Here is a 15584-nt window from a genome sequence, read left to right as displayed (position 1 = left end):
GAAGGAAAGAAATTCCGACAAATTAACTTCTAACAAGGTACACCTGTTAATTGAAATGCATTCCAGATGACTACCTCATGAAGATGGTTGAGAGAATAACAAGTGTGCAAACCTGTCATAGGCAAAGGGTGGCTACTTTGAAGAATCTAATCTACTTGTTTAACACTTTTTTTGGTTACTACATGATTCCATGTGTGTTATTTCATAGTTTTGATGTCTTTACTTATTCTACAATGTAGAAAATTGTCAAAATTAAGAAAACCCTTTGAATGAGTAGGTGTGTTTAAACTTTTGACTGGTACTGCGTGTATGTATATACTGAACAAAAATATAAACACAACATGCAACAAGTTACAGTTCATATAAAGAAATAAATTCATCAGACCCTAATCTATGGCTTTCACGATAGCCACCCATGGCTGAGCCCCTGCCCAGCCAATCAGAATTAGTTATTCCTGTACAAAAGGGCTTTATTACAGACAAAAATACTTCTGAGTTTCATCAGCTGTCCGGGTGGTTGGTCTCAGACAATCCCACAGGTGAAGAAGCCAGATGTGGAGGTCCTGGGCGGGCGTGGTTACATGTGGTCTGCGATTGTGAGGCCGGACGGACATACTGCTAAATTCTCCAAAATGACCTTGTCTGGCAACAGCTCTGTTGGACATTTGGGCAGTCAGCATTCCAATTGCACGCTCCCTCAAAACATCTGTGGCATTGTGTTGCCTGACAAAACTGCACATTTTAGTGGCCTTTTATTGCCCCCAGCACAAGGTGTACTTGTGTAATGATCAGCTTCTTGATATTCCACACCTGTCAAGTGGATGGATTATCTTGGCAAAGGAGAAATGCTCACTAACGGATGTGAACAAATTTGTGCACGTATGGAACATTTCTAGGATCTTTTATTTCAGCTCATGGGACCAACACTTTACATGTTGCATTTATATTTAGCAGTAATTATGTAGCAGTAATTATTTCTGGTTATTTTAGAGTTATCTGGCTAAATCATTGATCCTGCTTTGTAGAATACTTATGGACTAAACCATTTCAGTGATTGAGCATGCTATTAAGTCCAGAAGAAGGCTTGATCTGTGTCTGGGAAAACACTTTAGCAGACTACCACTACTGGTTTCACCTGGCTTACAATGACTCCAAGTACATGAGAATGAGGAAGTAACGTCTTACTGAAGTAGTTGGTATAGGTCCCTCTGCTGTTCCACACATTGGACTGAACACCGCATCACACATCACTAGACTTGAATCGTCACTACATTTATTGGTTTTGTAGAGCTCTGAGTTAAGCAAGAATGTATACACACAAAGACAACACAGCCATATTTGAATAAGTATTGCAATTCATACAAGCGAGTTGCTGCTTTGGCCTTTCCAACCTCTTTACTCCGATTGAAAAGTAGTTTTGCCTCAGTCTTTAAAAATACTCAGTCATGACTCATCTCTTATTGTTAAAAACAGCAGTATTCCACCCAATACCAACCTATGAATATACATCTCTGAGCACTGTACTAATAAGAAAGTGGTGTCGGAAAAATGCTAGATATACTGCGACTATATATAGTTAGCTATTTGATATAGCAGCGAACCTTGAGTGCAACACCCAAGACACCTCCAATGTAGAAAGTCAAAAAGACTTGATCTCCAGTCCGTTTTTACCACCTAAACCCCTTTATTGAGAACATTTAAATTGCATACTTAATGTGATACAAGGTTTGTCTTTGTTTTCTATGTATGTATACAGAGGAGCCCCTTAATTGGAGTTGAGGGGTCACGGTACATTCCGTGTCCCCCTCCTCGAGTGTGCGCGTTGCTTGTGGACAGATTTCTGGTTTGGGGACGTCGTGGACAGAACGGTTATGTACACAGCTGTGTGAGCGAAGACGGCAGTTAAAAGTTGATAGCTTTCCCGAAAGAGGCTGCGAGGTTTGCTTCTCTGAAGGCCTCGGACACAGTCTGGAAGAGAGGGATGGATGGAAGAAGAGGTTAGATTGACAGGTGGGTGGTGTGGTTCCACAAATGTGGATGTGTGTGCATTTGAATGACATTGTGGCTAGGCCCTATATCAGCCTTAGTCATTGTGCGGCGCGCAGGAATAATATGAAAGAAAGTGTTGTGTCTTCCTCAGTCAGTTGAATGCGGCACTTCAGAACCGTGGTTACGTGCATAACCTTACTAGCGGTTGGGACAAACGGCGCAGTAAAACCGTTTCTAGCGATCCTGGCACATCTTCAAATCGTTTTCTTCCCACAAATTTACCTCTAGATTTTTAACGGTTGAATCTATTACAGACTATGACCCCAGCCCTAAAAGCTAAGACTGGAATATGTGCATGTTTTCACCTATGATACAAGCTGTGCAGGACTCGTTAGAAATGAGAGATGAATCTGCACAGAATAACTGAGGACACTGAATTGATTCACCAATCAAGCAAACATACATAAGATTGTTTATTCATCCCTGATGTTTTCCTGAACATCCCAATACCTTCCTGATGCATTTCAATCATTCCAAAGCATACTTTCTTCAGACTGAAATTGACCATTACCTGATTTGCCATCTCTTGTGCTATAACTTATTGAGATCAATATGGCAATAAGGTCAGATTCTAAAGAGTCATCACATTTTTTCCCCTGATAGGCCTACCCCCAAGTGTCCTAAAATAGATAAACAAATAGCTTGATGGTCCATGTTAATAGTATCTTAAATATCAATTTGACTGACCACCAAACCCCTGTTCTGCGATGGGTATGACGGCTCGCCCAGTGATTGTTTTACAAAAGTATCTCCCATTTGAAATATTAGTAACTACCACGTATCAATGGCATTGTTGAACTTGTATTATTCTACAACATGACGTTTGTATGCATGTATGTATGTATGAATGAGTATTTGATCATGCCCCTGTCGTGTGTGTGTGTGTTTAACTCACGGGATGGGCGTGGCAAACTCTGGCGACGTCCTCGCAGGACGCGCCGTACTCCATGGCGAGCGTCGCCTCGTTGATAATCTCTCCTGCCCCCTAGACAAGGGTCAAAGGTCACCATAGTTAGCATACAACTTCATACGCTATAGCCCACATTTTCATCTGCTAAGGAGCCCCGAGGTAGCATGACTCACACAGCCCAGGATGTGAGCGCCCAATATCCGGTCTGTCTCCTTGTGGCCGAGGATCTTCACCAGGCCATCAGTGTCTGCATTGGTCTTGGCTCGACTGTTGGCGGCAAACGGGAACTTGCCCACCTTGTATGGGATGCCCTGCGAAGTAGAGTTGAGGTTACTGTTATGCTTTATGGTCAATCTTCTGCGTTGATAGTATATGTGCGATACTTTGAGAGACTTTGGAAAGTCAACAATTTGGGGAGAGTATCGCCACCTTGTGGCTAACTCTTATAGTTGCAGGGATTTCAATATAATACTGAACAAAAATATAAAACGCAACAAGTTACAGTTCATATAAGGACATGAGTCAATTTAAATCAATTCATTAGGCCCTAATCAATGTATTTCACATGACTGTGAATAAAGATATGCATCTGTTGGTTACATACCTTAAAAAAAGTAGGCGTGTGGATCAAAAAACCAGTAAGTATTTGGTGTGATCACCATTAGCCTCATGCAGCTCATCTCCTTCACAGGGAATTGATCAGGCTGTTGATTGTGGCCTGTTGTCCCACTCCTCTTCATTGGCTGTGCGAAGTTGCTGGATATTGGCAGGAACTGGAACACGCTGTCATACCCAGAACAGCCCAAACATGCTCAATGGGTGGCATGTCTGGTGGGTATGCAGGCCAAGTAAGAACTGGGATATTTTCAGCTTCCAGGAATTGTGTACAAGTCCTTGCGACACGGGCCACGCATTATCAGGTTGAAACATGAGGTGATGGCGGCACATGAATGTCACGACAATGGGCCTCAGGATCTCGTCATGGTACAGTATCTCTGCATTCAAATTGCCATCAATAAAATGCAATTGTTTTCGCTGGCCGTAGGTTATGCCTGTCCATACCATAACCCAACCATGGGGCAATCTGTTCACAACGCTGACATCAGCAAACCGCTCACCCAGACATACATGTGGTCTGCGGTTGTGAGGCTGGTTGGACATATTGCCAAATTCTCGAAAACAAAGTTGGGAGGCAGGTTATGGTAGAGAAATTCATATTCAATTCTGGCAACAGCTCTGGTGGACATTCCTGCAGTTAGCATGCCAATTGCACGATCCCTCAAAACTTGAGACATCTTTGGCATCATGTTGTGTGACAAACTGCACATTTTAGAGTGGCCTTTTATTGTCCCCAGCACAAGGTGCACCTATGCAATGGTCATGCTGTTTAATCAGCTTTGTGATATGCCACACCTGTGAGGGAGATGGATTATCTTGGCAAAGGAGAAATTCTCACTAACAGGGAGGTAAACTAGTTTGTGCACAACATTTGAGAGAAATAAGATTTTGTGCGTATGGAATATTTCTGGGATCTATAATTTCAGCTCATTAAACATGGGACCAACACTTTACATGTTGCATTTTATATTTTTTATCACATATCAACATTTTAGCAGCTGAAATCCAAACAAAAGCATTGATCCAGTTATTATATATAAAAGTAATGTCCGCTACTTAATTTGGTCAAAACTATGGGTGTTTGTTTGGGGAGGTGTGTGTATCACCTCCTCTTTGAGCTGCTCCTCTGTCTTTCCCACCCATGCCACCTCGGGGTGTGTGTAGACAACAGACGGGACACAGTTGTAGTCGATGTGCACGCCGCCCCCAGCCATGCCCTCCACGCAGATGATGCCCTCGTCCTCCGCCTTGTGTGCCAGCATGGGCCCGGCAATCACATCACCAATGGCATAGATACTACAGAGGGAGATAGAATAAATGAAGGAAAGATTGAGGTATCACTTAGTGCCTTTTGAAAGAGACCTTTGTGAGAGGCGGTTGGAATATAGGTGTGTATTGAAAAAGCAGGTGTTGAATATAACAGAGGAGTGTAGTGGTAGTTTAGGTCTACCTGGGTATGTTGTATATTAGATAGAGGGGTGTGGTAGTTTAGGTCTACCTGGGTATGTTGTATATTAGATAGAGGGGTGTGGTAGTTTAGGTCTACCTGGGTATGTTGTATATTAGATAGAGGGGTGTGGTAGTTTAGGTCTACCTGGGTACTTTGGTCTGGAAGCGGTTGTTGACAGGGATGCGTCCCCTGTTGTCCAGCTCCAGGCCCACGTTCTCCAGGCCCAGGTTCCTGGTGAAGGGCCGTCTGCCGATACACACCAGCAGCACGTCACACGTCAGAGTCTCATTCTTCCCGCCGGCAGCCGCCTCCACACTGGAGGCAAGAACACACGGTTACGTTTGGGATAGGTCATACCTAAGACATTCTTCTTAGTGATTTTGTTCATTCACAGCTAGAGCCACCCTATATACACACACACACCACCGGGGGATGGAACTCACGCCACATCGATCTTCCCGTCGGGCCTCTTGATTGCACCCATGACCTTAGTGCCCAGTTTGAACTTAATACCCTGCTTCTGCAGGATGCGCTGGAAGTTCTTGGAGATCTCCATGTCGATGCCCATGCCGCCCACGTGGCCCAGGAACTCCACCGCTGTCACATTGGAGCCCAGACGCTGCCACACTGACCCCTGGAGAACGAGAGGCCAAACAGGATGTTAGACTGGACCCTAGGTATCCCCCAAGAGTTGGAATCCTCATACCGCCACTTACTCTTTACCAGACCATGCTCTAAATCGTGTGTATGTGTGTGCGCGTGTCGTCCCTCACCAGCTCCACCCCGATGACTCCGGCACCGATGACGATGAGCTGCTCAGGGACCTTCTTCAGATCCAGGGCTCCCGTGGAGGACACCACGGTGTCCTCATCAACCTGACAGCACAGGGGTTAGGAGAGTTAGGACTCGGCTTTGACACATGTCAACTAACATCTGGTCATCTGCTACAAACTAGTACTGTAGTACAGTAACGTACCTCAATCCCGGGGAAGGGCGTGACCTCGGAGCCGGTGGCTATGAGGATATTATTGCTGTTAATGACCTGCTCGCTGCCGTCCTCGGCCGTGGCCGTCACCTGGTTCTTGCCTGTAATCCTCCCATAGCCGTTCACGTGCGTCACCTGAGGGGAACTCGCCACATTACATCATCAAAGACAGGGTCAAGTTCATAAACTCTGGAACAAAACATCCAATGGGAAGCATCAAAACAGCTTGCACAGGTATCAAACTTAGTGATGGATTCAAATTACAAGGGAGTACATGAAAAAGACCCAAGTCCATTGACAATGTAATGTCCATAGATGGTCACCTCCATTTAAAAAAAGATAGTCAAAACAGGCTGCTGATGTTTCAAGCTTATAATCCTGCTGAGGTGAAATCTCACTAACTAACCCATATTTCCAGATGCTGTCTTGATTAGTTGCCTAGATTAGTTGCCATTTATCCATAAAGTGAGCCAAATGTGTAATTTGAGTGAACTTGGCCTCCGCTCGGCTCCAGGCCTCACTCACATTGTTCTCCAGAGCCTGGGGAAGTTCATATTGTTAAAATAGGTATGACTGGAGCACTGATTGGCTGTGAGAAGACACAATTTTTCAAGAACAACCACCCCTTCCATCCCTCTTCAGAAGCGCAAATTATCCAGAATGTAGCTCATTTACGGTGCCAGCATGCTATATATATATTTTTTGGTTGTAATGAGACTACCCCACATGGGCACCAATGAAAATGATTGGCTTTCGGTTTAGAATCTCTGCCTCTGAACGTGCCTATTCCAATTGATGGAAGGGGGAAACAGCTTGGATACCCTCCACCTTCTTTTAGCCTCTTTCTGACAAGACCTTCCACATGCTTATATATAGAAGGTGACATGAAAGCCTGGCAGAGGCTAGAGTGAACTAGGCATCTCTCTTCCAATGTAGGGAGGAACTATGAAGTTGAGACCTCACCTTGTTCTGTTTGAATAAATGTGCAATGCCTCCTGTCAGTGCTTTGACCGCCCCGCTCTTCTGTGACATCATCTTCTCCAGGTTCAATGTAATCCCTGAGACTGGCACAGAGAGAGAGCGAGAGAGACAGAGAGAGAGCAAGAGTCTCAAGTAAATGTTTGTTACTGGCATCCCCAAAGACTTGACTGGAGCGAAAGCCTGTCCACACCCTTCAGCTCTCTAGGACCAGGCTGCTGGTGACCACTGCTCTAGCTGATGTGGACTCTTACTTTCAATGCCCCTGCTTTCAAAGTCTTTGCCATGGGCCTGGTGGTACAGATATGAGTTGTTCAGCAAGGCCTATACAAGGTGACAAGGGAGACAGACATGTTACATTATTCAACAACTCGCAAAGACGAAGACAGTGTTGCGCAATAAGACCTAGCAAAAGTTCTATGAACCCCTCATTCCCAATGTTTACCTTTGAGGGGATGCAGCCGACATTCAAACAAGTCCCGCCTAGGGTGGGATTCTTTTCCACACACACCGTCTGTAGTAGAAAACAAAGTTGGTGAACAATGACGACAAGATGGCCATCACTATTAATAAAGGATTAAGCCTTATTTACACCTTCCGCTCGAACAAGAAGATGCAATATCAAAACGTCCGCCCGACGGCACCTCTGCACATACTCCGAAATCTCACTTTTCCAGGGAGGTGCGCAGAGCCCTGTGCAGACAGGAGCGAACATTCGATTGCTGCGGAAGGTATATACACTGAGGCCTAATTTTACCTTGAAACCAAGCTGCGCTGCTTTGATTGCAGCAACATATCCACCAGGACCAGAGCCCACCACTGTGACGTCAGCATCAACTGTAGGAGTGCAAAGAACATGTTCATCAGAAGAGGCAACAAGTTGTAGAGGAACATGTTGTATTCCCCTTGTGTAGATGTTGGGATTCAGTTTGATAAGAGCAGCACCTCGGATTAGCTAATTGGACGTTGGCGTGAAACGTTGACTTACTCTGTGCTTTGTCAGCGTATGTTCGGACGGAGAGAACAGTTGCACCCTGGAGCCTATTCGGGAGTTGGTGGCTCCGCTGTATGTGTTAGGAGAGGACACAAATTGGGACAGTGAGCAGACAGATTTTTACTTTAATGTCAGCTTGTGTTGTATATGGTTCTGCTGTGATGTTGCTGTAATCCATGTCAAGAAGTCAGTTAATGTTTAGTTTTTTATTCAGCACTCCAGAATGCAAGACAAAAATCCTGTAAAGGCCAATGCAATCTGAACAGGATTGCAAGTATTACAGTGAGTGATGATTATAAGGTCGTAGAAGGATGAACTAGTTACAATACTAGCTACATTTGTTAACTACTGTTAGTTATCTTGTACTGGTAAAAATAAAATAATAAATAGTTATCTTACTTACATATACTGTTGGCAAACAACAGTGTTATATGATTAATCAAATAGCTGTACAAATCAAAGGTGAGTGCTTGGAGTTTGACAGTCAATGATGTAACATTGGTGGCAGTCCACAAACAAGCTCGCGTGCTTGACAGCCGTCAGCCGGTCGGGCTGGATGTCATTTTCGTCATTCGCAAGAGGATGCTTGTTGACTGTGGTAACTAGCTAGCTAATTTAACGTTAGCTTAATTTGAGATGGATTATTTTGTAATGACATTAACGTTCGCCAATGTATCTTATAAATAATTTAAACCTAACCAGCAATAATGTTGCACAAGACACGCACTAAGCAAGGCTAGCTTGGGAGGGCATATAATATAGGAAGAGCCAACTAACATTAGTTAGCTAGCTAACTGTGTACTCGCTAACGCTAGCTAGCTGCTAATATATAACTGGAGAGATTTACCAGCATAGCTACTCTAGGTGGCTAGCAAGGCCTGTAATTCATAAATCACGCTGAAAAACAGCCAAGATACTCTCCAACGTATGTCACATTAACTCATATTTGTTCCAGACAACTTGAACAACTAATTGACATAGAATTGTTTTTCCTTACCGTTGCCAGAGTGCGATATACTTGATTCCAGCTCTGCATTTTGTGTGTGTCCCTTTACAGGCTGCGTAACCTACAGCAGGCGGATCATCCAAGGACTCACGAAATTGCGCTTGCGCAGTAACAATCCAAGGAACACAAATACTGTCTGTCGCCTCCCTATGATGTAAAAAATCTTTGGCGTCATACTACCTTTAATCTGATCCAAACAGGTGTTCTAGAAATCAATAAAAAAATAAGGTTATTTGCTCTAAAACATTAATATAACTTATTCACTTGTTCACTCATGACTGCATGGCCACGCACGCCTCCAACTCAATCATCAAGTTTGCAGAAGACACAACAGTAGTAGACCTGATTACCAACAATGACGAGACAACCTACAGGGAGGAGGTGAGGGCCCTGGGAGAGTGGTGCCAGGAAAATAACCTCTCACTCAACGTCAACAAAACAAAGTAGCTGATCGTGGACTTCAGGAAACAGCAGAGGGAGCACGCCCCTATCCACATCGATGTTACCGCAGTGGAGAAGGTGGAAATCTTCCAGTTCCTCGGTGTACACATCACTGACGATCTGAAATGGGCCACCCACACAGACCGTGTGGTGAAGAACCTCAAGAAGTTGAAAAAAAAACTCACAAACTCTTACAGATGCACAATTGAGAGCATGGTACGGCAACTGCACCGCCCGCAACCGCAGGGCTCTCCAGAGGGTGGTGTGGTCTGCCCAAAAAGATCATCAAGGACATCAACCCCCCGAGCCACTGCCTGTTCACCCCGCTACCATCCAGAAGGCGAGGTCAGTACAGGTGCATCAAAGCTGGGACCAAGAGACTGAAAAACAGCTTCTATCTTAAGACCATCAGGCTGTTAAATAGCCATCACTAGCCGGTTTCCACCCTGTTACGCAACCCTGCACCTTAGAGGCTGCTGCCCTATATACATAAACATGGAATCACTGGCCACTTAAATAATGGAATACTAGTCACTTTAATCATGTTTACATACTGCTTTACTCATCCCATATGTATATACTGTATTCTACTTTACTGTATTTTAGTCAATGCCACTCCGACATTGCTCAATCTAATATTTATATAGTTCTTCATTCTTTTACTTTTAGATTTGTGTGTATTGTTGTGAATCGATTTAGATACTACTGCACTGTTGGAGCTAGGAACACAAGCATTTAGCTTCACCCACGATAACATCTGCTAAATATGTGTGTGACCAATAAACATGTTGATTTGATTTTGATTTGACATCAGTCTCAATGTGATACCTTTTGCTGAGTTTTTACCTCACACAATATATTGATAGATAGTATGTTAGACAAAATATATTGTTTTGCTATCATTATTTCCACAATGTTACAATGAGATGCTTCATGAACCAATCTCATGCTTAAGTGGTGTGTGTGTGTGTGTGTGTGTGTGTGTGTGTGTGTGTGTGTGTGTGTGTGTGTGTGTGTGTGTGTGTGTGTGTGTGTGTGTGTGTGTGTGTGTGTGTGTGTGTGTGTGTGTGTGTGTGTGTGTGTGTGTGTGTGAGAGAGAGAGATCCTAGTCCTGTCTAATTAATCCTAAAGTCAAGTCACATTTGTAATACTTATGCATGTGTTTTGTACACAGCTCGGGTGGCCAGTGCACCAACCCTTTGGGGGACCATTTGTCTCGCAACCAGAAGGCCCGACAGAGGGTGGTGCGGATGGCCCAATACATCACTCCCTGCCCTCCAGGACATCTACACCAGGCGGCGTCTGAGGAAGGCCCGAAAGATCGTCAAGGACTCCAGTCACCCGAGCAACGGACTGTTCACTGTGTTACCATCTGTCAAGCTGTATCAGAGTATCGGCTCTTGGACCAACAGGCTCCGAGACAGCTTCTACCACCAGGCCATCAGACTGCTGAAAAGCTAAACCTAGCTGTCTCCCTGCACAGATCTGCACCTTACAGACTATTTGCACCAGAGAGAATATTATGCACATTATAAATTATTTGCACTGACTTCACACACACAAGCATAAAACACATGTTTTCCCATCTCAAGAGGTTTAAAAAAACATATTAGGTTCCAAATAAAGTAACTAGGTTGAAGAATTCTTCTTAAATCACCCATAAATCCCATTGTGACAGGGAGAATGGAAGCTTGTGTGCAACAGGGAGTGGCAATTGAATGCAAGCTTCACAAAAAATAATGAACTTGTTAAAATATTTCTAGCCTGTCTATCTATGCGTAACAGGGTTGACGTGTTATGCTCGACCCGCTCAGTTTTCCAACACAAAACACCGGAAAATGGCCAAAAAGAGCAGAACCAGCTCACCTGTTTCTTTTGAGAAAAATATGTGAAAAGGAATAGTTTCACCATATTAAAAGGAGAGTTCAGTTCACGTGACTGGGTTGACCTTAAAATGAGGGACAGAAGTAAATAAATCACTAATCACATGAAATAAACAAGTCAAGAGTAAACATGTCGTCCCCAACGAATGAGGCAGCATCCCCCTTGGGCAAATTAGGATACTGTGTGTGACTAACAAATTTCAGTTAATTACTATAGCTCCTGCCATGGGCCAATCACTGTAATTTTGTAAATACCGGATCTCTATGGCAAGACGCATCATTCACCCAAGTTTCATCAAAATCGACCGAGTGCTGTCTGAGATATCAAATGTTACTAACATACAAACGTATTGATGGACAGAGACATCCACAGTCCCCTCCCCGATTTCATTGTGGGGGACAATAATAATCTTCAGAAATGACGGTGATGGTGAAACTTTTAGGAATGTTGGGATTAAGTGGGTTAAAATCTTCCTAGAAGTGACACAGGGTTGACAGAGGGACATGTGAAAATGCTGACTTTTTGCACTTTAGCAAGCCTTTATTCATATTAAAAAGATTTCTTTAATTCTCCATGTGGTCTATATTAAAGGGCACTTCATTTATTATAACAGGCTTTTAAAATGCAATATTGGTCTACAATTTCTACTTAAAATATTAAAGGGATGCAAAAGGCACTGTTTTCGTGGAAGGACCTAGTCAACGCTGCTGTTCTAATATGTATTATTGATTCCACTACCCACTTTATATTTGTAAATACAGTCCATTATTACTATGCATACTTTTACTACCTATTCTACTACATGTCATTTTTTACTTTACTTTTTCATAGTTATTATTGACTAATGTACTGCTTAGTTGAGGGAGCTAGCGCATAACAATTTCAGTGCACCTTTTATACCTGCTGTAAACTGTGTATGTGATGAATACATTTCATTTGATTTTGCAGAACGTGTCGGGAGTGCGGAGAGTGTGTGTGGGGAGAGAGAGTGTGTGTGTGTTCGTGGGTCGAGAGAGAGAGGGTGGAAAGAAAGGGTTTGTGAATATGGAGAAGAGTCAAATTGATTGCACTCTTATCCATTATTGCTGAGTTTGAATGTTCAATTAATGCATGAACACAGATGATGAGCATATGAGATTACAAATGACTTGTCATTGATTTGTCCATTAGATATTAAATAGAAGTTCTGGGAGGAGTCTTTCCTTTTCATAATAGTACAAAGGACATTTCCCTGAGCTCTGAGCTGGCAAGCCCTACAAAGACAGGCACTGATCTTCAGATATTCTTTGTAGAGCTCTGTGTGTATTTATTTGTACAGACTTCTCAAGCACTAGCCCAAAAGATCCCTTTGTAAAAACAACAAGCCGGGTATTGTGATTGACTGCTGAAGAAGCAAGTCTGAAAAGTGACAGAACAAAAAAGAGCTGCCTTTTGAATTCCCCCAGGTGTCCAAACCACTCAGCATTGGCCCATGTCCGTCTGACATCACACACCGTTTGACATCAGCGGTTTGAATGGTCACTGCTGCTGCGAGCTGCTCTGTTTCTGCCTGAACTCCCCAATTGTGTGTCCACAGAAAAGGGTCCATCTAGGGGGGTACTGACTCGGCCTGAATGGGGCGCAGCACGAGTACTCGCCAAACTCAGCTGAACTCGACTGAACCTGTTTTAATGGGTGGCATGATGGGCCCCGTAGTGGTCATTGTGTGTGTGTGTGTGTAGGCTCTATGTGGGTTGACAGTGGTCCTGAGGTTCTGTTGCCATGGATCCAGTTACACTCTCTGCCACTGTCAGAAGACCTCATTATTTTTAAGTGAAAATATCTAATTGATGGTTAAGATGCATGCTACTCATTTTGATGCTGCCATTCGCTACCATACAAGACACCATCTTTGTAAAACTAGATTTTTAGCCTAATTGAGTTATCCATTGATTATAATGTTTAGGCCACAATGCTGTATGATAATGTACCAGGGTTATAGATACGTATGTATTCTTGATCTTTAGGTGGTTTTGAACATTGCCATAGTGATACAGTATGTGTTGGCCTGGGTAACGTGTCCTTGATTGGCCTCAAGTTGTATTTTGCTACAATGTGAACACTAGAGGGCACTACTTGAATGCATAGAGGTACAATTTCTAAAACGGGTGTACATGATGAGGAAAAACATTTTCTTATAATTCAACTCATGGACCCCAAGGAGAGTTGGAGGAAAGGGTTTTCAACCATTTTTTATATTTTTTGTGACTCCTACTTACACAAATGACAGTTTCATATTATCCTTTTAAATATTATGGAGGCTGAGCCTTTGGGTCCATAGGCCTATGAATGGTGTAGAGTTTTGGCAGTATATTGGCTACCCAAGCTCATTGCGCCAAATGCAACGGCCACAAACTTTTCTTCTCTAATGTTTCCTCTCTGGATTTGAGTCCCTCCTCAACAATTTCTAGAACGCAAACACATTCTAACCATTCTGATTGGTCCCAGAAACTAATGGATTGAGCCAGAGCCAGAACACTTGGATAAAGTGGCATTTTGAAAAATCGTCATTGTCTTTAATACTCTGATTGGTTAGAGACGATCCAATCGCTGATGACTTTGTTTTGTACTACACCCGTCATTTTGACGTCACACAAACGACTTCAATGATGCAGTCTCATACTGAAGTATGTAGCGAACATAGACAACCAATATACTGCAGTTTTCTCAAAAAATATTGTCTAAAAAGCAGTAATACCTAAGTCAAATCTGACTGAATCACCTCCTCAACTATAAATGTTTCACTTCCCTTTGCCAAAAGTATAAATTATGCAGGCATTTAGTTCCAAAATGTTATTATTAAAAACCATGTGCTGTTGGCTATAATTTGCAGCTCCTGAAAAGTGACACTTAAAGGAGAGCCAACTAATTCTACCTCATGTGACCCTTGCAGGTCTTGAACCAACAACCTTGGCCTTGCCAGCATCATGCTCTTACCAACACACATGACACCCAAAGCCAAAGTTCTTATTTAAGTGAGTAGTTTTAATATTTTTTATAACTAACACTGTCAACGCAAGAAATGTTAATAATGTTGCTAAAAGACATTTAGCTAATTCTGTACATTTATCATCTGAAATAGAGGTTGTTTTGTGCTCTTTTAGATGCAGGAACAGACAAATTAGATTAAAAAACACCAACAACACCCTCAAAGACACACCCGAACACACAGAGAAGGCTGCTTTCAAAGTCAATTGTGTGAATTTCAAGAGCCAGCTTTCATGTCCCGTCTCAAGTCTTTTCACGTGCTCTCCAAAACAGCTACCAAACCCAAAATAAGTCCACTTCCAACACGACATGAGCAAAATGAGCCTTCCAGAGGCATCCATTTGGCAAAAGGCTGCGCCTTGTGTCTTGCTTACACTAAAGGGCCCTATTCTATAAAAGCCTTTTCTCTGAGACAGAATAAAAGTGAAAGAGAAAAGGGGCCTGATTAAAAGGGGGTGCCTTTTGATTCGCGGTGCAAAACCGCTCTGTGCAGATATACGGGGCAAGGGGATTAGGCCCTGGGTCTATGTGACGTACAGCGACTCTCCTTTTCACCCTTTCCAAACCCCCTCATTGTCTCCGGGCAGCCTTGGGGTGGTAAGCTGCCGGCTTGCCAATGGGGCCCGTTGTACAGCGTGACAATGGTTCAACCCCCCAGCCCAGACTGAGGATGTGATAGGGGAGCTAATGTCTCCCCATGCGAGGTACGGGGTGGGGTGGTTAGGAGGGCAGGAGCGGTGAGTGTGTGTTTGTGGAGGAGAGGGAGTAGGCATTGATTTGACAATTCATCATTGCATCCTTGTTTGTTACTGTAAAATATTATTTCCATGAAATTAGAATGACTCTGGCGTTACTGCATTGTTATTGTTGTTGTTGTTTTACACATTTCGAGTTACTTCCACACACAATCTAACCTTTCAGTTTGTTTTATTAGAGTGTTCAAATGTATTTTATTCCAAATCATCGTAATATATTACCGACCACTGAAAGGGGGGGGGGGGTAGAGAAGAGAGAAAAGCTCATATTTTAGGGGTGGATTGTGGGGAGGAATGCCATTGAAATTGGCCGTTTTTATGCACCGGGCTCTTTTGTATGAAGGCTGAGGAAGTCCATTGTGAGTGCAGACACCCTGAGAAAGAGAGTATTGGAGCTGTTGTCTGCGGCTGCTTTTCCTCAGACCTAGCGCAATGAATGAGTGAATGCCATCGGAAGCAGCCAGCCCAACCCTGGGACAATACCACT

The 15584-nt window shown here is 43.3% G+C and overlaps 1 protein-coding gene across 1 annotated transcript; it reads right to left on the bottom strand.

Annotated features, from left to right (window-relative positions):
* Positions 1-884: 884 nt before the first annotated feature.
* Positions 885-9091, bottom strand: LOC120066133 (dihydrolipoyl dehydrogenase, mitochondrial-like). The gene is made up of 14 exons (XM_039017274.1): positions 8982-9091; positions 7979-8054; positions 7748-7827; positions 7436-7504; positions 7245-7314; positions 6976-7076; positions 6004-6147; positions 5801-5902; positions 5471-5661; positions 5172-5342; positions 4684-4873; positions 3133-3270; positions 2945-3034; positions 885-1968 (listed from the first exon to the last, which is right to left on the bottom strand). Exons 1-14 carry the CDS (start codon positions 9018-9020, stop codon positions 1903-1905), a joined length of 1527 nt encoding a protein of 508 aa, XP_038873202.1. The 5' UTR covers positions 9021-9091; the 3' UTR covers positions 885-1902.
* Between the last annotated feature and the right edge of the window lie 6493 nt (positions 9092-15584).

The sequence above is a fragment of the Salvelinus namaycush genome, chromosome 21 (genome assembly GCF_016432855.1).
Source record: "Salvelinus namaycush isolate Seneca chromosome 21, SaNama_1.0, whole genome shotgun sequence".
Taxonomy (NCBI): domain Eukaryota; kingdom Metazoa; phylum Chordata; class Actinopteri; order Salmoniformes; family Salmonidae; genus Salvelinus; species Salvelinus namaycush.
The sequence above is the reverse complement of the archived record's forward strand: the minus strand, read 5'-3'. Positions and strand labels throughout refer to the sequence as shown.